Source organism: Haliotis rufescens, unplaced genomic scaffold, assembly GCF_023055435.1.
Source record: "Haliotis rufescens isolate VD_foot unplaced genomic scaffold, xgHalRufe1.0.p SCAF_7, whole genome shotgun sequence".
NCBI classification, from domain to species: Eukaryota; Metazoa; Mollusca; class Gastropoda; order Lepetellida; family Haliotidae; genus Haliotis; species Haliotis rufescens.
In genome coordinates, this window is record NW_025964361.1 from 51,075,351 (window position 1) to 51,099,237 (window position 23,887).

General features: G+C 39.4%; 1 protein-coding gene across 2 annotated transcripts; it reads right to left on the minus strand.

The window, feature by feature from the left end:
* Positions 1-925: 925 nt before the first annotated feature.
* LOC125376036 (serine/threonine-protein phosphatase 6 regulatory ankyrin repeat subunit B-like) lies at positions 926-23,147 on the minus strand. 2 transcript variants are annotated; one of them, XM_048387309.1, is made up of 5 exons: positions 23,109-23,147; positions 16,553-16,704; positions 8,909-8,989; positions 3,267-6,592; positions 926-3,071 (listed from the first exon to the last, which is right to left on the minus strand). In XM_048387309.1, exons 2-5 carry the CDS (start codon positions 16,647-16,649, stop codon positions 2,904-2,906), a joined length of 3,672 nt encoding a protein of 1,223 aa, XP_048243266.1. In that variant the 5' UTR covers positions 16,650-16,704; positions 23,109-23,147; the 3' UTR covers positions 926-2,903. The 2 variants fall into 2 exon arrangements, with proteins under 2 accessions (XP_048243266.1, XP_048243264.1); XM_048387307.1 differs by having other exon boundaries at positions 926-6,592.
* Between the last annotated feature and the right edge of the window lie 740 nt (positions 23,148-23,887).

Here is a 23,887-nt window from a genome sequence, read left to right on the forward strand (position 1 = left end):
GGTTGTATCATCTGCTAGCAGTTGACCCGGATAGTGACCCCAAGGTAAGCGGAGGCTGTAGCCAGAGCAATCAAGCTTGCAAATGAGATCATTGATATACACTGTGAAGAGCCAGGCGGATAGTACACGTCCTTGACCAACACCTTGATAGATAGAAAATACATCTGAGCTGTAGCCTGCGTATGTAACATATGATTGCATGGACGAGTAGGCATTACGCAAAAGACGCCATGTTTTACCAGTTATACCCATGTCATATAGCTTAAGGAATAAGCCATCAAGCCATACTCTATCAAATGCCTTTGCGTTATCAAGAAATGCACAATAAACAACTGATTTTCTTTCCGTATAATATGCAATGTTTTCGAGGAGGCTGAAGCAGGCTGTTTCAGCCCCTGCATTTTTGCGAAATCCGAATTGTAACGGATGCGGGAAAACACACTTTCTGTTTACCCACTTTTCAATTCTGATAAGCAGGAGGCGTTCAAAGAGCTTACTGAGGACAGATGTTAAGGTAATCCCTCTGTAATTGTTTGGGTCAGACTTGCTCTTACCATGACCTTTGTGAATTGGTAAGATCTTGCCTACGTGATAAGAAGATGGTATATGTTCATATTTAATTATAACATTGAACATTGTAGTTAGATGACCAAACAATGATCTACCTGCACGTTTAAGGTGTTCATTAGTTAGGCAGTCTGGACCAGCGGATTTTCCCATTTTCAAGGACTTGACAGTACAACAAACCTCTTGGGAGGTAAAAGGATCGGATAGCGGTGAATCAAGCTTTTCCACATCAGGATTTTTATAGATCTTTTCGATTAATTTTAGGGGAGGTCGGGTAGCCTAGTGGTTAAAGCGTTCGCTCGTCACGCCGAAGACCCGGGTTCGATTCCCGACATGGGTACAATGTGTGAAGCCCATTTCTGGTGTCCCCCGCCGTGATATTGCTGGAATATTGCTAAAAGCGGCGTAAAACCACACTCACTCACTCACTCGATTAATTTTACTCTTTCCGTTACATCAGAGGCAAAAGATTCATCAAAACAATCAGACATTACAGGTGTAGCTAAATCAGCAAAATACATGCCAAACGCTGAACATATGTCCTCTGGCGTCGTTGAAGAAATCCCGTTAACAGTTAATTTTGACATTTGTCCATTCTGTCTCGATAAGCGTTTAGTCACTTTCACATATTCGTTAATGTCCACTTCAGCAGCTTTCGATATTTCGCAGAGTTTATCGTCAAGACTGCGTTGTTTTGATCTGCGATGGCGTTTTCGAAATTCACCAGGCGCTGAAAGTATGCAGCACAGCTACTTTGTAAGCCTGGGTAAGGTCTTACTGCAAAGAACATAAATATACCTCAAGAAATATCGTCCATACAATGGTCAATGTCCAGGGTCAATGTAAACTAGGATGAACTGTCCGGGACAATGATATCTAGTGTACATTGACTACATCGGACACTGGCAACTCTGACACTACGTGCAGAGGCCTTTAACATGACACATAGTTCAAGTTCCCATGTACAGATAACAGATTGGTTAATTACTGGTTTTCAGCGGTCAGAAGCTTTGAACAAAATATAGAATATACAAGGTTGGACATCATATTGCAAATCTATTTAGAATATACGTGGTTTGCAAAGATGTTTTACATTAATAGCATAGGCATATAGGCAATGTAATGACAAATGTGATAGTATATCGGTATGATAACAATCAATAACAATGTTCTAAACTTGTGTAAACATCATTCATTGCGACCGAATATCAATATGATTATGAACGTAACCGCACATAACTGAGTAGTAAGATTATTTTACCAATCCGGTATAAATTTTACTTCAGATATCTTGATCTTCAAATATCTCAATACTAATAAAATGTATAGATTATAGAATGGTAACAATTATATCAAAAACCATGACAGTTAAGTTTCAGTGAACTATAATACTGATACTATCGCACCAGCAAAATACCTGTTTGTAAAAATTAAACATTGTAGAATATTTGGGACCCAGTTACTTGAACACAACTTGAAAACATACTTTCACAAAGGTTGCGCCATAGATTATGTCTGAAGATCTGAACTGGAAACATATGTATACACAAATAATAACAAGTACCAAACATATTAAACTTCTGGATTTCAAATATAGATTCATTCACATTATTGTGTTAAAAGAACCCCTGAGAATGTAGTCAGTACAAATAAATGCTCGTTTTGTAAGATGGAAGGAGAAAGTATTCTTCATGTCTTCTATGAATAGAACATTGTCAATCATATGATGGTACTGAAAAACGTCTAAACTACCTCTCATCACAAACAATCAGTTTCAACTTCAGAACTGTATGTTTTGGTCTTGGATTCTTCACTCCTCAACCACATCATCCTAGCCAGCAGGATGTATATAGACCGAGGTAGTAAAATCGGTTCTAAACATTTAATTTGATGTGTGATTTTAAGAAAACACTTAATATATCTTTCACTAAACTATTTTCAAAAGAAGAATGATGCCGATGGCAGTTTTAATAAAATGTGAAGGCAACTACCAAACATGTTGAGAATATATGGTCAGAACCAGATTAAACAGCTACACATGTTCCCAGAAATGTCATTGTAAGAAAGAGTGTGAGTGTGTTTTTGTGCGTGCGTGCGTGCGTGCGTGCGCGTGTTGGGGTGGGTGGAACTGTGACGGGAACCGCCTTTTCGCGTAAACTTTCACACAAGCTTATGATGTACTAAGAGACTGAATGCTGGGAGCATCATGTTGCTCTGACGCCTGTCTACAGCTAAAACGTATATTTGACAGGTTTTCTTCTCTGAAAACATTATGTAATGTGATCAGCTTTTATTCCTTGAGCTACCACCATACGTAGGTGGTACGGACGGCCATGCTATTGCCGTCTTGACCTCACGATAGGCAGGACGAAGCGAACTATCACAATTGATATCCACTGCGTCAGGTCAGCATTCCTTGACACCAGGAGGTCAAACACTCTTTGATGGCCTTGATTAGCTGCGACCACAATTGGAGTCAAACCACTTTGTCCACCTAAGTTGATGTTGGAAGGTGACAAGACATGTTGCACTATAACTGTGTTACCACCAGCACAGGCAAGATGAAGTAAGCTATTACCATGGTCATCCCACAGTGTCAGGTCAGCCTTCTCTGACACGAGGAGATCAAACACACGTTGGTGTCCTTTACCAGCTGTTGTCATGACTGGTGTACGTCCAACATGTCCTCTAGTATTGATGTTGGAGGGTGACAAGACATGTTGCACTATAGCCGTGTTACCACCAGAACAGGCAAGATGAAGTAAGCTATTACCATGGTCATCCCGCAGTGACAGGTCAGCCTTCTTTGATACGAGGAGATCAAACACACGTGGGTGTCCTTCCCAAGCTGCTACCATGACTGGTGTATGTCCAACATGTCCTCTAGTATTGATGTTAGAGGGTGAAAAGACATGCACTATAGCTGTGTTACCTCCAATACAGGCATGATGAAGTAAGCTATTACCATGGTCATCCAGTAGAGTCAGGTCAGCCTTCTTTGAAATAAGGAGATCAAACACACGTTGGTGCCCTCGCGCGGCTGCTGTCATTAAGGGTGTATATCCATCCCCTCCTCTGATATTGATGTTAGAGGGTGTCAAGACATGTTGTACTATAGCTGTGTTACCTCCAATACAGGCATGATGAAGTAAGTTATTACCATGGTCATCCAGCAGTGTCAGGTCAGCCTTCTTTGAAATAAGGAGATCAAACACACGTTGGTGCCCTCGCGCGGCTGCTGTCATTAAGGGTGTATATCCATCCTCTCCTCTGGTATTGATGTTAGAGGGTAACAAGACATGTTGCACTATAACTGTGTTACCACCATCACAGGCATGATGAAGTAAAATATCACCATGGTCTTCCCGCAGTGTCAGGTCAGCCTTCTTCGATACGAGGAGATCAAACACACTTTGGTGTCCTTTACCAGCTGCTGTCATGACTGGTGTATGTCCATCTTGTCCTCTAGTATTGATGTTATTGGGTAACAAGACATGTTGTACTATAGCTGTGTTACCACCAGCACAGGCATGATGAAGTAAACTATAACCATGGTCTTCCTGTAGTGTCAGGTCAGCATTCTTTGATACGAGGAGATCAAACACCCTTTGGTGTCCTTTACCAGCTGCTGTCATGACTGGTGAACGTCCAACATGTCCTCTGGTATTGATGTTAGAAGGTAACAAGACATGTTGTACTATAGCTGTGTTACCGCCATTACAGGCATGATGAAGTAAGCTATTACCATGGTCATCCAGCAGAGTCAGGTCAGCCTTCTTTGAAACGAGGAGATCAAACACACGTTGGTGTCCTTTACCAGCTGCTGTCATGACTGCTGTATACCCATTACGTCCTCTACTATTTATGTTAGAGGGTGACAAGACATGTTGCACTATAGCTGTGTTACCTCCAATACAGGCATGATGAAGTAAGCTATTACCATGGTCATCCAGCAGAGTCAGGTCAGCCTTCTTTGAAACGAGGAGATCAAACACACTTTGGTGTCCTTTACCAGCTGCTGTCATGACTGGTGTACGTCCAACATGTCCTCTGGTATTGATGTTAGAAGGCGATATGACATCCTGTACTATAGTTTTGTTACCACCTAAACATGCATAGTGTTGTAGTGCATTCCCGTACTTGTCCTTAATGTTCTTGTTTGATATTGGTTGCAATAACTGGTAACATTCACTGGATCCTGTTCGTGCAGCTTCCATGAGTGGAGTCATGCCTTCATCATCTACAGAGTTCATGACAACAGTCTTATAGAGGTCGCTGTTGTGTTGTTTCAACACCTCTAGTATTGTTTTATGCCCTGTCCTGCACGCTAAATTAATGATGGTTTTGTAATTTTCAGTGGTAGTGACTCCATCGGCACCCTCTTCTAATAGATAAAGAAGTGTTTCAGAACTTCCATGTCTAGCAGACAGCATAAGCAATCTATTCATGGTGACACCAACGACTGGATGTTCACATCGAGACAAAAGCCACTTTAACAATGTCACGTTGTTTTTAAATACACAACCTTCAAAGGATTCTGTGATTTCTCTTTGCGTAAATTCTTCGCCAGTTTTCTTTTCTATATCTTTTGCAAATTTTGAACTATGTCCAAGTACAGTCCAAAATAAGAAACTTCTCCCCATGTCTCTTTTGTGAAACCAACTTTCTTCCATGGATTCGTCAGGCTGGAGCTTTTCAAGAAGTTGAAGAATTATTTGGTCTTGCTGGAGAATGGGGTGTGTCACTGATTTGGAAAAATGCCCATCTTTTATTGATTTTGCAAGCCGTGTGGTTAGAATGTCATTGTAATTTTCTGAGATGTAGATGACATGAAGGTGTTCATCAATCTCGGTTTCTGATACTGGCCGGGGTTGCACTCTCTCATATATGAAGTTGTCACTACAGTGAGTCAGCACAAATGTTGGACTGATGTCATACAACACACAAGCACAGGCATCATAGATCGAAGAGTGGGCAAATCCTACAGTATCTCCGCGTGTGAAGAATGTTCCCCTGAAGCCCTTTGCTGCTTCGTACATTCCTAGACGTGAAGCTATTGGGAACAATTCTAACACATTTTTAATCATATTGTCCAGTGCCTTGTCCTTTCCTGTTGATTCCAGCTTGGCCAAATCTAACTTCTCACACAGTAGCATAAGAATCAATATGGCTGATCGATCAGTTTTTGATTTCAGTAAGCTTTTAAGTTCTAATCTAAGATAAAACAGTGGTTCCTTGAAAAAGTTCATCATATGTTTTGAAAAAGATGAAAATTCAAAAAATAGTTTACAAGTAAGTGGAAATCCAAACACAGAATCGACGTCCCACAGGTCGCATTGTAGCATGTCTTCATAATCTTTGTCATTTTCATTACCTTCATGAGAACACTTTTTGTGGAGGTTCCTATGTTTCTCAAATATAGCTTTCTTCTCTTCTTGAGTATATCTGTGTTCCGTTTGTGTTGTTATATCCACCACTGTTTGTCCCTTGAACAACAAGAACCCCTCATACTGCATCTGGGCAAGCCCATCGTGGAAGTTGTAGGTCTTGGATGTGAACACAACACGGATATCCTTCGAAGGTTGTTCTGCTGGGTCAGAGACTCCACTACTCTTCTTTTCTCCACCTTTCTTAGCTGGATGATTTCTGGGTGAATGTTGTTTCCCTAAAGCCGTCTTGCATCGCTGTAAGTGAGGTAGAAGCTTACTCAGAAATGGTTTCAGCTGGGAAACATCTGTAGATAATCCAACCGATCCAAACATATCATCTATGATAAGAAATACTCTAGGTGATGAACTCAAGAAGCTATCCAAGTCAAACTGATCAATCCTGTCCACAAATGCCAGCTTGTACCCGTTTCGTCTGTACTGTGAACCCAAAATGAGAGCTGTCGTGGTTTTCCCTTCTCCTGAAGCACCACAGATGGTGACATGGCCAAATTCCTCCAGCTTTCTTTTTGCAGTTCTAAAGACATCAGCTGCAACAAAGACTTCTTTTGCGGCACATATTTGTAGGTCAAGGGTAGCTGGAAACGAAAACAGAAAATAATTACATCTTTCATGTATGTAATAATATAAAAGATGCCAAAGTTGTTGCTTTTAAAACCACTTTGATTGTGGAGAAGAGGTTGGTGTTGTCATGTAACAAAGTGTCTTGGTGAGAGTGTTCGACAATCCCTAAATACTAAAGCAGGACGATACCACACAGTGACTGACTCACAAGATGTTTAGAATACATTTGGTTTTTAAATAGAAGGGAAACGTTCCCGAGTGGTTCCGGGAATCCATTACAAAGCCATAGTTGACAAGAAAATAAGTTATTTCGATATGGAATAAGTTGGTGCATGTACAGATTAGTTTCTGTTAACAGCAATTCAGTTTGTAATTGCCATTGCTGAAACAGTTCAATCTGTTTGTGTATTCAAATATGAAACATTTGATTAAATGGTGTTATGAACATAAGCACATTACTTACCAAATATCAACTATTTATTGACGAAAATATACTTTGATTTATCTTGGCACCTCCCAAACAAATTGAGTAGTTATCTATGTTTTCTTTTTTAAATGATTGCTTACTATTGAGCAAATATGTAATCTTGTTTCTCAAGTTCCTGTTTTCTTGTCTTTTTTTGCGACACATTCGTCAACACAACTGATCATGATTTATTTCTAAACATACACACATCTTTTATTATTCTCATACGTTTTAGTTTAACAATAAAGTTGGCTCTGCCCCCACGTGTAATGCAGCATAGTTTTGCCATGAACTATTATATGTAAAGCACGATTACGCTTACGTTATGATAGTTAAGGGCAAAACTTTTTGTGTGTTTGTTTGTTTGTTGCTTAACGCCGCACTCAGCAATATTCCAGCTTTGTGACTGCGGTCTGTAAATAATCCGAGTCTGAACCAGACAATCCGGTGATTGACATCATGAGCTTTGATCTAACCAATTGGGATACGATGACATGCATCAACCATGTCAGCGAGCCTGACCGATCCCGTTAGTCGCCTCTAACGACAAGCATAGTCGCTTTTTATGGCAAGCATGAGTTGCTGAAGATCTATTCTACCCCGAATCTTCACGCAATAGGGATCGATGACATGCATCAACCAAAGGGCAAAAGTAGACTGCATTACACTACATGCGAGGGTAGTGCAAACTTTGTTACTTTTCTATGATTCCGAATTTAGGACTAACCTTTATGTTTTAATGGGGCTGGGTTTAAAATCAAATCTGTGATGACATGTGACGTAAATTAACAGGGCTAACTGAAAGGCTCATCCACCTAACTGCCTGTACCATAACGTGGAGAGACATATTTACGTATGAAACATAATAAAACACCACTAAAATGGGTAGATTATAATTAAAGCGGTCATATTTGGTTATCCGTCCATTGCCTTAAGTAGGACTTAAATCTGAGTTTATATATAAACTTGCTTCAATTTAATCACGTGACTCGAAAGAGTCCACAAGTGCATTGTGGGGACGAGCTAACACAGCCGGAGTCCAGTTGAGGTGCTTAATGTAGTACAAGTTGCACCTTTGTATCCGCCACTAAAGTCAGCAGACTGCAGCAACAGCATACCATGAAACAGTATGTTTACCGAGTTAATTGCATCATATGATACCGTAACCGACGTGTACTGACAGCCTGGAACGTGACATGTCGCCGTGGGACGAACATGGCGGAGGAGTGAGTGCGTGAGTATGGTTTTACGCCGCTTTTAGCAATATTCCAGCAATATCACGGCGGGGGACACCAGAAATGGGCTTCACACATTGTACCCATGTCGGGAATCGAACCCGGTTCTTCGGCGTTACGAGCGAACGCTTTAACCACTAGGCTACCCGACCGCCCCCATGTCGGAGGAATAGAGTATAGTGTTAAATGTCGTACGTTGAGTAACAGGTGTAAATGGGGTTATGGAACTTTTTAAGGATTGTTCATTCCTATGTCCTGAGACAGACATAATTCGTAGGGCGCCAACGTTTGCTCTGGCAGTGGTTTGAATATGTGTGGGATAAGCCTGCGACAGGAGAGATGATTGACATCATCTTTCCATATTTCTGCCGGGGTATTAAGTTTAAAGGAACTATTTCACCAAAACATGATATGTTAGTGCCATCTTTCTTGACAGCAATAAAAGAACGATGTTAGTTAGGATACGTTACATCACGGGGGCGGAAATTTTAACAGCTTTGCGGCTTCAAGCCTTATGATGTAATTAAAAAATTGTACTTCATCGCAGTCGTCTTTGATCTTTTAGCAAAGCATCTTAGACTTCCAAATACAGAACTAGAATAACCTGAATCATGGCTGACAGTGCCTACCTTCACCAACAGTCCCTGCAGGGGTCGGTCCAGTAAATATGTTCTGCGTCCCGACCAGAGTGACGGCTTGAGGAACTCCTCCTGAAAAACAACTCTAAGGGATTTAACTGAATAAAGTACAGTTTGACAAACAAAAACAAACTCAACAAAGAATTGACAGCAGTCAATTGTGACGATTGTGGTGATATTTTAGTAACTGGAATACAGCAGATAGTGTTGAACAACTGTCTTAATACCGTGTGCAAAGGTCCACTAATTTTCAACCATCAGTTGATGACGTCCATTAGAATGGAGGTCGCGTCGAAGTCATTACGAGCCTGTTCGTATGGTTGTCGTAAGAGGCCACCAACGGGATCGGGTAGTCAGGCTCGCTGACTTGGTTGATGGATGTAATCGTATTCCATTTGTGTAGATCGATGCTCATGATGTCCATCACTGGATTGTCTGGTCCAGACGCGATTATTTACAGAACGCCGTGAAATAGTTGGAATATTGCTGACTGCGGCGTTAGAAAACAAACAAAGAAACAAACAAACAAACAACAAAGCTACTATTACTTTTGCTACATCGACTGAAACAACATACCACTACTGCAACAACAACAACATCTACAACACAAATAAACTAAGAATCACCAACCATGGCAACCACAACAAATACAGCTGCCACCGCCACGACTACTATAAAGATTGTTACTAGTTAATGTCTAGAACAATGGCTCCTGCAACTACAACTTCCACTACTACTGCTACCACCACCACCAATACCTCTACTGCTACTACTTTTGCTACTGTTGCTGTTTCAACTACTGCTACTGTTTCTACTACTGCTGCTACTACTATAACAACAAACACTACTTCTACTTCTACTACAGCTACAACTACTATAACTATCAATACTACTACTGCTGCTACTACTATAACAACAAACACTACGTCTACTTCTACTACAGCTACAACTACTATAACTATCAATACTACTACTGCTGCTACTACTATAACAACACACACTACTTTTACTTCTACTACAGCTACAACTACTATAACTATCAATACTACTACTGCTGCTACTACTATAACAACACACACTACTTCTACTTCTACTACAGCTACAACTACTATAACTATCAATACTACTACTGCTACTACCATAACAACACACACTACTTCTGCTTCTACTACAGCTACAACTACTATGACTATCAATACTACTACTGCTGCTACTACTATAACAACACACACTACTTCTACTTCTACTACAGCTACAACTACTATAACTATCAATACTACTACTGCTGCTACTACTATAACAACACACACTACTTCTGCTTCTACTACAGCTACAACTACTATGACTATCAATACTACTACTGCTGCTACTACTATAACAACACACACTACTTCTACTTCTACTACAGCTACAACTACTATAACTATCAATACTACTTCTGCTGCTACTACTATAACAACACACACTACTTTTACTTCTACTACAGCTACAACTACTATAACTATCAATACTACTACTGCTGCTACTACTATAACAACACACACTACTTCTACTTCTACTACAGCTACAACTACTATAACTATCAATACTACTACTGCTGCTACTACCATAACAACACACACTACTTCTGCTTCTACTACAGCTACAACTACTATGACTATCAATACTACTACTGCTGCTACTACTATAACAACACACACTACTTCTACTTCTACTACAGCTACAACTACTATAACTATCAATACTACTACTGCTGCTACTACTATAACAACACACACTACTTCTGCTTCTACTACAGCTACAACTACTATGACTATCAATACTACTACTGCTGCTACTACTATAACAACACACACTACTTCTACTTCTACTACAGCTACAACTACTATAACTATCAATACTACTACTGCTGCTACTACTATAACAACACACACTACTTCTACTTCTACTACAGCTACAACTACTATAACTATCAATACTACTACTGCTGCTACTACTATAACAACACACACTACTTCTGCTTCTACTACAGCTACAACTACTATGACTATCAATACCACTACTGCTGCTACTACTATAACAACACACACTACTTCTACTTCTACTACAGCTACAACTACTATGACTATCAATACTACTACTGCTGCTACTACTATAACAACACACACTACTTCTACTTCTACTACAGCTACAACTACTATAACTATCAATACTACTACTGCTGCTACTACTATAACAACAAACACTACTTCTACTTCTACTACAGCTACAACTACTATGACTATCAATACTACTACTGCTGCTACTACTATAACAACACACACTACTTCTACTTCTACTACAGCTACAACTACTATGACTATCAATACTACTACTGCTGCTACTACTATAACAACAGACACTACTTCTACTTCTACTACAGCTACAACTACTATAACTATCAATACTACTACTGCTGCTACTACCATAACAACACACACTACTTCTGCTTCTACTACAGCTACAACTACTATGACTATCAATACTACTACTGCTGCTACTACTATAACAACACACACTACTTCTACTTCTACTACAGCTACAACTACTATAACTATCAATACTACTACTGCTGCTACTACTATAACAACACACACTACTTCTACTTCTACTACAGCTACAACTACTATAACTATCAATACTACTACTGCTGCTACTACTATAACAACACACACTACTTCTGCTTCTACTACAGCTACAACTACTATGACTATCAATACTACTACTGCTGCTACTACTATAACAACACACACTACTTCTACTTCTACTACAGCTACAACTACTATAACTATCAATACTACTACTGCTGCTACTACTATAACAACACACACTACTTCTACTTCTACTACAGCTACAACTACTATTACTATCAATACTACTACTGCTGCTACTATTATAACAACACACACTACTTCTACTTCTACTACAGCTACAACTACTATAACTATCAATACTACTACTGCTGCTACTACTATAACAACACACACTACTTCTACTTCTACTACAGCTACAACTACTATAACTATCAATACTACTACTGCTGCTACTACTATAACAACAAACACTACTTCTACTTCTACTACAGCTACAACTACTATAACTATCAATACTACTACTGCTGCTACTACTATAACAACAAACACTACGTCTACTTCTACTACAGCTACAACTACTATAACTATCAATACTACTACTGCTGCTACTACTATAACAACAGACACTACTTCTACTTCTACTACAGCTACAACTACTATAACTATCAATACTACTACTGCTGCTACTACTATAACAACACACACTACTTCTACTTCTACTACAGCTACAACTACTATAACTATCAATACTACTACTGCTGCTACTACTATAACAACACACACTACTTCTACTTCTACTACAGCTACAACTACTATTACTATCAATACTACTACTGCTGCTACTACTATAACAACAAACACTACTTCTACTTCTACTACAGCTACAACTACTATAACTATCAATACTACTACTGCTGCTACTACTATAACAACACACACTACTTCTACTTCTACTACAGCTACAACTACTATAACTATCAATACTACTTCTGCTGCTACTACTATAACAACACACACTACTTCTACTTCTACTACAGCTACAACTACTATAACTATCAATACTACTACTGCTGCTACTACTATAACAACACACACTACTTCTACTTCTACTACAGCTACAACTACTATAACTATCAATACTACTACTGCTGCTACTACTATAACAACACACACTACTTCTACTTCTACTACAGCTACAACTACTATAACTATCATTACTACTACTGCTGCTACTACTATAACAACACACACTACTTCTACTTCTACTACAGCTACAACTACTATAACTATCAATACTACTACTGCTGCTACTACTATAACAACACACACTACTTCTACTTCTACTACAGCTACAACTACTATTATAACTACTACAACTACCAATACCTCTACTATTACTACTTTTGCTACTGTTGCTGTTTCAACTGCTGCTACTGTTTCTACTAATAACAACACACTTTACTACTTCTTCTACTACTGCTACAACTACTATAACTACACACACTACTTCTGCTGCCGCTACTACTAATATAACTACCAATACTAGTACTGCTACGACTACTACTAGTACTTTAACTACAGCTAGTACTTCTGCTACTGTTTCTACTACCGCTACAACTACTATAACTACACACACTACTTCTGCTGCCGCTACTACTACTATAACTACCAATACTAGTACTGCTACGACTACTACTACTACTACTACTACTAGTACTATTACTACAGCTACTACTTCTGCTACTGTTTCTACTACTGCTACAACGACTATAACCACACACACTACTTCTGCTGCCGCTACTACTTCTATAACTACCAATACTAGTACTGCTACCACTACTACTAGTACTATTACTACAGCTACTACTTCTGCTACTGTTGCTGTTGCTACTACTGCTGCTACTACTGCTATAACTACCAATACTTCTACTGCAACGACTGCTGCTGCTACTACTACTATTACTACTACTACTTCTACTTCTACTTCTACTTCTTTTGCTACTGTTGTTTCTACTACTGCTCCACATTCCACTACTGCTAGAACTCCTATAACTAGACACATTTCTGCTACTACTGCTGCTGCTGCTGCTGCTGCTACTCCTATAACTACCAATACTACTACTACTACTACTACATTTGAACACTTTTATAAGCCAGTGGAAGTCACATGACATAGCCCAAGCTAAATCGAACAGCTGTTTTCTGTCAATTTTGAATTTGTTTGAATTCTTTTACACTGTCATATTAAAACATGAAGGTGAGATAAATTATTTGTAGCATGGATCCTTCAGGGATTATGCAAATAAAAAGCTCCACCTGCTTGGAAAAAAGGCTCTATAAAAGTCTTGATCGCAATATGACCATCCTCATCAATAAAGAGCATTTCATCTTTTTTCAGAAGGTTTGTACAAAAGGGAGGTGATGCCAGGAAAGTTTGCTACAAATTTGGGATAATGAGGGCCAAACTTAAGAAATGACGCACATCATCGACATTTGTAGTGGATGGGATCTGTGTGGCCGAATCTAATTTTGAAGGATCGACACGGATGCCATCTTTGCTGAAGATAAGTAGGTGACTTGTTTTGTCGCATTTGCATGGTTTTAGAGTGAGTCCTGCTTCTTGAAATCTTTTAAAATACTGCCTTGAGGTGATTTAAATGTTCAGAAAACGTTTTAGAAAATATTATAATCTCATCTTCATACATTGGTATGTAATTCATTTCTTTTAGTGCCTCTGAAATGATTTGGTGATATGCAACAGGAGCATATTTTAGGCCGAAAGTGAGTCCATTTGATTCCAAAACACCATTGGGTGTAACGAAGGTGGACTTGTGTTTTGTATCTGGATGGGGTGGTATTTGCCAAAGGTTACCAGCACAAACTAGAACACTAAAAACATTGGCATGGATGTCGCCAATGGCATCAACGACATCTTCAAAACGTGTTAGGATTGAAAAATATTGGCATGGTAAAAGCGGTAAGAGCTGTCACATTTCTTTACCGTGACAACGAGTGAGTCTAATAAACCTGGCGTCACCTGCTTCTTTGTTTTGATGATGTTAGTGAGTGTGTCCTAATTTTGACCAATATGAGGCACAAACTGTTTTTTCTGAAAAATGCACTTTACTGTATACTTGTACTTTCAGTCTTTTTAAAATGCTTTGGGGGACAAAAGCTTCACGACATTCTCATTGGTATCGTTACAGCGCAAAGCACTTCAATAGGTTTCTTTAAAATTGTTTCAATATGTTTACAAGGCGCACTGAAATTCTATCTCCTTTGTCTGTTTAATGTATAGAGAAAACATTTGGCGTATCCCCACAAATCCCCTTCAAGCAGGTCCCTATTTCCCAGTGCTATCTATACATGTCAGTTAACACCTTCTTATGTCGCCTGTCCAACAACTAAGTCAACAAGGAAGAATCGACGTCCAACTTCCTGCCTGTGTGTTCTATGTACACCTATTCACAAAATGGCGTCTCGTTGTTGATGGCAACATAATGATCATAATGAAGTTAAAAAAAGACAACAGAAACACAGCTGACCACATTAGGGTATTGGATGACTGGTTTGGTAAATCTTTATTAAAAATTATAATGATTTTTTCCATATAATTACAACATTTTTCATCTTATATTATTGAATATCTGCAAGTACCGGTACAAACTTTGTGGTATGTCGTTGCCTTTCATTTCCTGGTTCGGATTATCTATGGGTCCTATGATGTTTATGTTTGAATGGTCAAGTTAATACCTCGGCTTATCTACGGGGTCCGCTTACCTGCGGTCATATACGGTAAGTCACAGAGCGGGTCTCCGCACCGGGACATTGGCCACTCTGTTCCACTGTGCATTATTCTCCATCAACAATAAACAAATCTTCTTAAACTTCACCCCTGGGTTTAATCTTCCTCGTCTACCCTGAATTACCAAACGGGGACAGTACCGATGCAGTCTTCTGGACACTGTTCAGTGACAGGATGACTGTCACTGCTGATGATGTCACCATGACAATATGATTCCTCAGATGGAGAATGCGTATGTACTGTTTTCCTGGGTGGTGGTGACAGGTTGTCTGCCATTCATACTGCTATTTTCATTGTTCTGCTATAAAATCCCCTTCATCTGTACAGAGAAAATTGTACCCCCAAAACCCAACCACTCCCCCCACAAAATATCAAATAGTATTGTCCACCCCTTAGTATTCATAGTCCATTGTATAACCTATTCGTATCATTTAACATCTATTTAATTATTGTTTATTTTGGCAAAATCATGGTAACGATCAGGTCAGTGTTATTTACAGCAACAGATTAATGTTATCGGTGCCATGAAACGAACTTTAGTATGAATATAAACATAAACTGTGTCATCCTTGTTGTCATTTAAAAATCGTAAGTCTTTCAGATGCTGCGGGGTGATTCCTATCACGTGATCGCTCATTCAATATCAAACAGTGCCGCTTCAAATTATTCCATACATAATGCAATAACTTGATGATGCCAAAAAATAATTCATGTACAGGTGATGTATTTCTGTTATTGATACGTCTCGCAAGAAAAACAAGTCAGAGTTTTATTCGTGATTCAGTCATGGTTGCTGATTAATTTCTGTCTATCTTTGCATTAAACGATCAAGTAATGAAGTGGGGTATTATTGTTTACTTAATCACTGGTAGTGTGTTTTCTATTTCCGGGTAATGATACGAGTAATACGCGACAATAATAATTACAGAGTTTACAAAATGCTTCCTGTAACGGGAAATATTTTGAATACTATCCATCTCCTGGTCTGGTAACTTTTTTTAATGGCGAACTGTTTTAATTTCAATTAAGTCTGTTCTCTCTCGACTTTTTACAATCTTCCTGTTACTCGTGTATGGTTTCAATAAGTGCCCACCCAATCCTACCCTTTGTCAGTTTTCTAAGTGTCTCGGGCGCTTTATACGGAATATACGGTAAGTTAAAATGGGTGGATGGTCTCAGCTTCTTTAGTACACAAACCTGAAGTGGGGATCGTAGAGTGGTTTCCTGATGCGATGACCTCCAACATCTCGTCTTCATGGTCATCTTCCTGTGTGGTCAACCAATTTGAGGCCATCTTAGCTGTTCATCACCAAGAAACAGGTAGAGTAAGTTCCTTCTTGTTGAAGCCCCTGAAATCATTTATGCACATCAAAATTAGAGGTGAGTAGAGGTGATCTGGGCATCAAACAGTAAACACCAATAGTATTAGATCAGCACTCTGATGTCTAGTTTTAAACACAACCAGAAGTTAGGAAAGTTTGAAACATCCCTGCAAATAGACAGAACCCATCCATCTGGATTTGAACACCACAGACCTATAATTGGAACCCTCTGTAGGATCGGTTGCATCGGACGGACTTCTCATGGATACACTCCATGTGTGCAGTATAACCTGCAGGCACCCCTAACATTCTTAAATTTAAACCACATATATTGATTTCAATACAACCCCTAAACATGCTAAATAAGAGAAGATCATAATCGTGTCAGTACAAAATAATCAAAAATATTACCTTTGCATATTATTCTTAGAGCTGGATAGGCAAGTAGCACCTCACATACGAAGCATTCTAAAGAACGGAACACGATGGAGTTCACTCTGTCAAAGTTCCAAGGTTATACCCTAGTATTCATCGTGGCTATTCTAGCTGCCATTCACTTACCCCGAAACTAAGCCCAATCGTGCATGAGTGTACAGGGACCACGTGGAAGAGAGCTGATTCGACGTAACTCGCATTTATTTATGAAGTAAACTATGTAAATAACATTTTTACTCGGTTCACTACATCCACAAACTATATATACATTATGATTATACATATCCCTGCCTATTTTCAAAGATCCCTTGGGTCACAGGAAACGTTACAACATGTTGAGGTGAGATGAAATGGGATTTAACGTCGCAATTATTACATCAAGATAATAACACTCATATAGCGATGTGCATGTTTGTTATAAGAGGCAACCAACAGTATCGGCTTACTGAACTGTTTGATAGATGTCACTGCGTACCATTTGCGTAGATCGATGCTCATAATGTCTGTCACTAGTTTCTCCAGACTCGATTATTTACAGACCATCATGGTTTTGCAGGAAGTTTGCTGAGTGCGGTGTTTAACCAAACGACAGACAAAAAACATCAATCGTAGTTGTGCAAAGTGTGGGTAGTTTCAACTGTCTGATAGGGAAGGAGGTCAAAAGTGAGATAACAGTTGAGGGCAGGTTATATAGGCGCACCATAAGACAAGTTACCATAGGATGAGTACACAAAGAGCATTATATACATAATCCAAAGGATTTGAGATCGTAAACATCATGCAGCCCTCATGTCAAGGGTTAAAACTGCAATGCCACACAATCAGTCCAATGACAGTTGAGTGATTGGATCTCCATAGAGGTCATCCTATGCCATTGTGTCCACCTAATCCCCGCTCTTATGAGAAACATGTGACATTAATGATGTAGTTGGTCCCCTTACAATATCCCAAGCACAGCCCCCACCCCTAACCTCCCCCTATCAGTTGCACGACGTCGGCCTCCTTTGAGATCACCAGGCTGGTACAAATACCTCACACTTACTCTATCTGAAGAGTTTTGTTCTTTACCTCCATGGCGCTGAAGATCCCGAAGTCACACATTTCATTTTAATAGCATCCGATGGTTTCCTACCTATTAATATTGTTACGTCATTATTTGGCGATGATACAACAGCTGATGATCGTGTCACCCATTCTGTTGATCTTTTATCAGTCATCACCATCTCCTGAGCATATTGATATCCAAAACGCGTTCTGCTAATATTTGGTTAAATCTTTCAACAATAGCTTGGCAATGATGGGTCTCTTTTTCAGCATGCCTGATTGTAACATCGTACTTTGTTTATAGTTTAGTTACTGATCCCATAAACTCGCGTCACGAATCTACTTGAGATAATTTGGGCCATTTTAAGGGTCCACGTTTATATATGCGGCCCAGTGCATTAGCTACTTTAGTTAAGGTTAATGGTGCAGCCTCGTTGTACAGACTAGCTATATCTACTACAGTTAAAGCATATGTATATGTTTTGCATCTTACCTTATCGTATGGAAGAGTCAAAATGTCAGCCAAATGAACGTCATTAGTTATGAAAATATCAAACATTTTTCTTTGGGACTTATGGGGGGGGGGGGGGGGAGCTGGCAAGTATATTTGCCATATTTCTGGTTTCTTTAACCAATCTTTGGCAACATTTATAGATATATCAGCTGCTGTAGCTAGTTTTTGTATCGCCCTTTTACCTTTTCAATATCCTAGCGGGCTATAGTAAATTATATGCATTATTTAATTAATATTGATGTTCCTTTAATACAACGAAACATTTTCATTCAGATAAATGTTCACATAAATGTATTACAATGAACGATTGCAAGACAACAAAAGATCTGCCGGGACAAACCATCACCACCGTTTAGATTAGGATCATTCATTTTAAATAAATGGTATGTAAGACAAGATTATTTTGAGAATAAGAGCGTTAGTCATTATTAATGTCCATCCAAAGTTACTTATTACCATACAATTCATTATATCAACCTAATGATACATCGGTAATTTCACAAATCAGACTCACTGTGCTGCCACTGCAAACAACGCCCCTTTGTTGCTTGTGATATATGAACTTCGGTCGCAGTACCATGTGACCACACGTAACGCTCGCTGCGGTCTGGCCAGGTTCCCAGATAGAGCCTGATTGTCACATGACTAATGAGTCATCTGCTGCATCGGCTTTATCACATGGCTAATGAGGCTGATCTGGGGCTGAGTTCGACACTTTAGGTCTCGTTAATTCAACTGGATCCCCTTAAAAGCACTAAAGGGGGGATCACGAATCATACATCATTATCAACTCGTGACCAGGCATTGCCAGCTCTTAAGTGTTATTCTTGATATATTCGAAAATCAAAGTTTACCTTACAACTTTCTGGTTTCTTTTTATCAAACTAGGAATACGTGTGCTTTTTGTTCAGCTGATTTGTGTTCTATCGCAACGATAGGGAATCAAAACAGTGGAAATTAAGTCTTGAAAGAACACAAAAACATGATTATTTTGTGATAACGACTTCATTGTTTGTAACCACGTGTCATCGCCACTTCTTGTCTCTTTATCAGCTTAATGAAATAAAAATAAAACTTTCCCATCAAACTTCTTGAGACCTATTCTTCCTGCTGTTGTTTGTTTGTTCTTTTACACCACTCTCAGCAATATTCAAGGTATATGACGGTAGTGTTGACCAGACAATCAAGTGATTGACATCACGAACATGATCTACGCAATTGGAGTACGACATGCATCAACCAAATCAGCGAGCCCGAACACCCGATCCCGTTAGTCGCCTCTTACGACAATCATGTGTTACTGAACACCAGTTCCAACGAGAATCTGCAAGGGGCCTTCGCGATGAATTAAGTTTATTTGTTTGATTGTTTGTTGTTTAACGCCGCACTCAGCAATATTCCAGCTATATGATGACGGCCTGCAAATAATAGAATCTGGACCCGAGAATCCAGTGTTTGATATGATGAGCATCGATCTACGCAGTTGGGATACGATGACATGCATCAATCAAGTCAGCGAGCCTGACCACCCGATCCCGTTAGTCGCCTATTACGACAAGATGAATTAAGTAGATCAATTAGATACTTACCTAGAAAGTAAGACCGTGTCTTTGAAACCTCGCGTTGAGACTGACTACCGTTGATAGTGTGTATATGACGTGACATGATTAAACTGATGTGCCTATGACATTTGCAAATCTGGACGAATTCCTTGATAACAGGGCCGTCCAGAGTAGCAGGGTTTCGATGTACATACAAAATCTTTATTGTCTAAACTTAAGTGAGTGAGTGAGTTTGGTTTAACGCCGCTTTTAACAGTATTCCAGTTATATCACTGCGTGTCAGCTTAATGTGGGAGGAAAGCCCGGAGTGATGCGGGCCTCCAAAGTTTATCAGTTTTGTGAAACCCACGAACACGGGTATGGTGCTGAAAAACCTAGGAACATAATCGGGGCGAACCCTGACCAAACAACTTTTGCGCAAGAATCGTATAACGCTTTTTTGTCTTCGTAGAAAAGGCATGCTAGATTGTGCCTCACAAGTTGTGAAATGTAACGCCAAAGGTTGGAGCTCGACATGAATGGAATGTTGACGATAGGAAATTGAAGTCATCCCTCTTGTCATTAAGTCTTGTGGGTATTTTGTCAATCTGAGTCTTTATGCACAGCTCTAAATATGAGGTGAGGTGAGTTGAAATTGGGTTTAACGTCGCGTTCAAGATTATTGCACTTATATAGCGACGTGCATGTACGTGTGTGTGTGTTTGTGTGGCTGCTTGTACTAGTCCGGAGTGATGCCGATTTATAGTGCTAGCCCACTGAGATACCATGCCGCAGTTTAACATGAATACCCCACTCAGACACAGTATACTGACTCCGAGCCGACCAGTCCTTGTTTTAGCCCCTTAATGCCGAGCGCCAGACAGGGTAACAACAAGTACCATCTTTAAACGTCTCTTGGTATGACGCGGCCGGGGATCGAACCCCGAACCTTCCGCTCTCCGGGCGGACGCTCTACCACTAGACCACGGAGGCGGTCCTCTAAATATGAAACAGATGAGGCGGTCTCACTGATGTCATTTATTTCTACAACAGGTGAGTAGATCCTGTGAACGGAAATGGCTATTTGATATAGGATCATCGATATACCCGAAGGTGAAGTTAAATTTCTTGACTAAAAACAATGCACTAAATGAGTCAAGGCTAAATCATATAAGAGACAAAAATGTAAAATTAGCCTTTTTAATGAGTGAATTGCAATTCAACTTTGCCGAAAGTTCAAGCGTTTACACAGCTAATCAGTTATGAATGTTAATTCACAGATTTTACTTATACAGTGGCATTTAAGAAATAAAATAGTTCCTTCAGTTTATCTTGATAATTATTTTGTTTGTTTTCTATGACAGTTATAGCATTAATATTTCAACATGTTATAAATTATGATAACTAAAATTAATATTTGCTGGATTAAAATCATCATACAGTTGCTGGAGATTGACTGACATCATATAGTTGCTAGACTGAAATTATCATATTATTGCAAGATAATATTATCGTATAGTTGCAGGATTGAAATCACCATATAATTAGGAGATAAATATTTCGGTTTGTAAGATTTGCGTGATGTTATGCTGAATGGATGTACGGAAATTTCATTTGAACACGACGCCATATATTTGCTGGATTGAAATCATTACATTGTTACTGGATTAAAGCTAGCGTAGAATTACTGGATTGAAATTATCGTAGGGATGCTGTCTTGAAATCATCATATAGATGCTGGATGAATTTAACATTTTCCAAACCAAATACATTTTAGAATATGAAAATGCATTGTCACACGACTGTCAATCCTCACAGTACTGTTTTAAAATCAGAGGCATTCTCCTCGTCTTCCTTACAGGAGGACACTCAATGTTCCGGAAGAACATGTCTCACTTCTTCAGATGTGTTTCAGAGTGCTGTGTTCGGTGTAGTCACCGCAACCCCGCTGCAGTATACCGTTACCTATGTAAAAAAACAAATAATCTTCCCCTGACAGCGACCTGTGGAACGTTTAAGTTACAGTATCCTTACCCAACCTTACCTACCACAGAAGCAATATGTTCATCTTATACCACCAGCAAAGATAAGACCTTCAGAAAAACCCCGGAAACGAAACCAGCACCACGTGCACCAGATCTTGCTGATCTGTTTCTTTACGTATATCGGAATTTCTGCTCGGAAGTCAAAACAAGGTAATTTGGCCAAGAAGTTTAACTTAAGCTTCGGAAATATCGATGATCTGATATCGTTAAATAACCATCAAATAGCCAATTGTCTTCCACTGATTGTTGGTTGTTGTTGGCATGTTGTTTAACGCCGCACTCATAATATTCCAGCTATATGATGGCGGTCTGTAAATAATCGAGTCTGGACCAGACAATCCAGTGATTAATATCATGAGCATCGATCAACGCAATTGGGATCAATGACATGCATCAACCAAGTCAGCGAGCCTGACCAACCGATCCCGTTAGTCGCCTTTTACGACAAGCATAGTCACCTTTTACGACACGCATGGGTTGCTGAAGACCTATTCTACCCCGGAATCTTCACGGGTCCTTCCACTGATTGACCCACCTGAACTAGAAATAAAGGAGACCAGTGAGATGGCTTCACCTGTTCCATATTTCGATCTTTGCGTAAGGATTATCATTGACAAAACACTCTCAACAAGACTGTATGACAAGATGACCTCAACGTTCTATTAGACAACTTTCCCTTTATGTCGAACTATATTCCTGCATCTCCGGTCTTTGGTGTTAACATTTCACAACTTGTGACGTACAATTGAGCACGCTCTTTCTTCCAAGAGCGTCATAAGACTCTTGCTGAGACGTTGTTTTATCAAGGTTACAGCATTCAAGGCCTCAGTAAAGCTCACGAGTCAGACCCACTGTGCTTCGACTGCAAACAACGCCCCCTTCTAGCTTGTGATATCTGAACTTCGGTCGCAATACTACGTGACCACACGCAACGCTCGCTGCGGCCTGGCGCGTCACTCATTTATTATTTCATGCCGCGAGGCAATGTACATGGTATCACGTGATCTAGACTGACATACGGCACTCATTTCATGCAGAGGAGCAATATATGTATAAACTGCATTCAGGGTACCTGAACGTGGTAACGTGGTAGATAACAATATGAATCATATACATTGTTGAAATAGTCACATCCTTGTGACACTTTTGTTTAACTTCACACATCCATTTATGTGATGTGTTAAAAGTATAGAAAGTTACAAGCATAATTTTGAGGGAGATGTTGACGATGTTGACGATGAAACTATATATTTATTACTGAATTTCATTTAGTGCCTGTCAGAAATGTCAAGCGAACTAAGACCATTCAGTGTCTCCCTATAGATACATTGTTATTTTGACATTGAATCAACGAAATGTATGGTTATACATGAAACAATAATTGAACGATAGATGAAAGGATTAGCTGAATATGGGTTAATTGGATAATTAAGTCACTTTCATTGTCATGGTAATTTTTAGGAATGGTCACTTTCATTTAACGTTACGTAACAAATATTCATGTGTGACAAGCTTGAAGCAATTATAACGTCGGTTGCCCCCCTTTGGGGGCATAATCAAACAAACATGTTGTTATTGTACGATGAAGTCATACAATTGTCTGAGATCACAGCCATGTGTGGAGTTTAAAA

Excerpts from the sequence above, each read along its gene's own strand:
- LOC125376036 (XM_048387307.1), bottom strand. The coding sequence starts at position 16,649 with ATGGCCTCAAATTGGTTGACCACACAGGAAGATGACCATGAAGACGAG. Across the intron at positions 8,990-16,552 it reads CTCTACGATCCCCACTTCAG|GAGGAGTTCCTCAAGCCGTC; the intron begins GTTTGTGTACTA and ends GTTGTTTTTCAG. Across the intron at positions 6,593-8,908 it reads TGCAGGGACTGTTGGTGAAG|CTACCCTTGACCTACAAATA; the intron begins GTAGGCACTGTC and ends TTTCGTTTCCAG.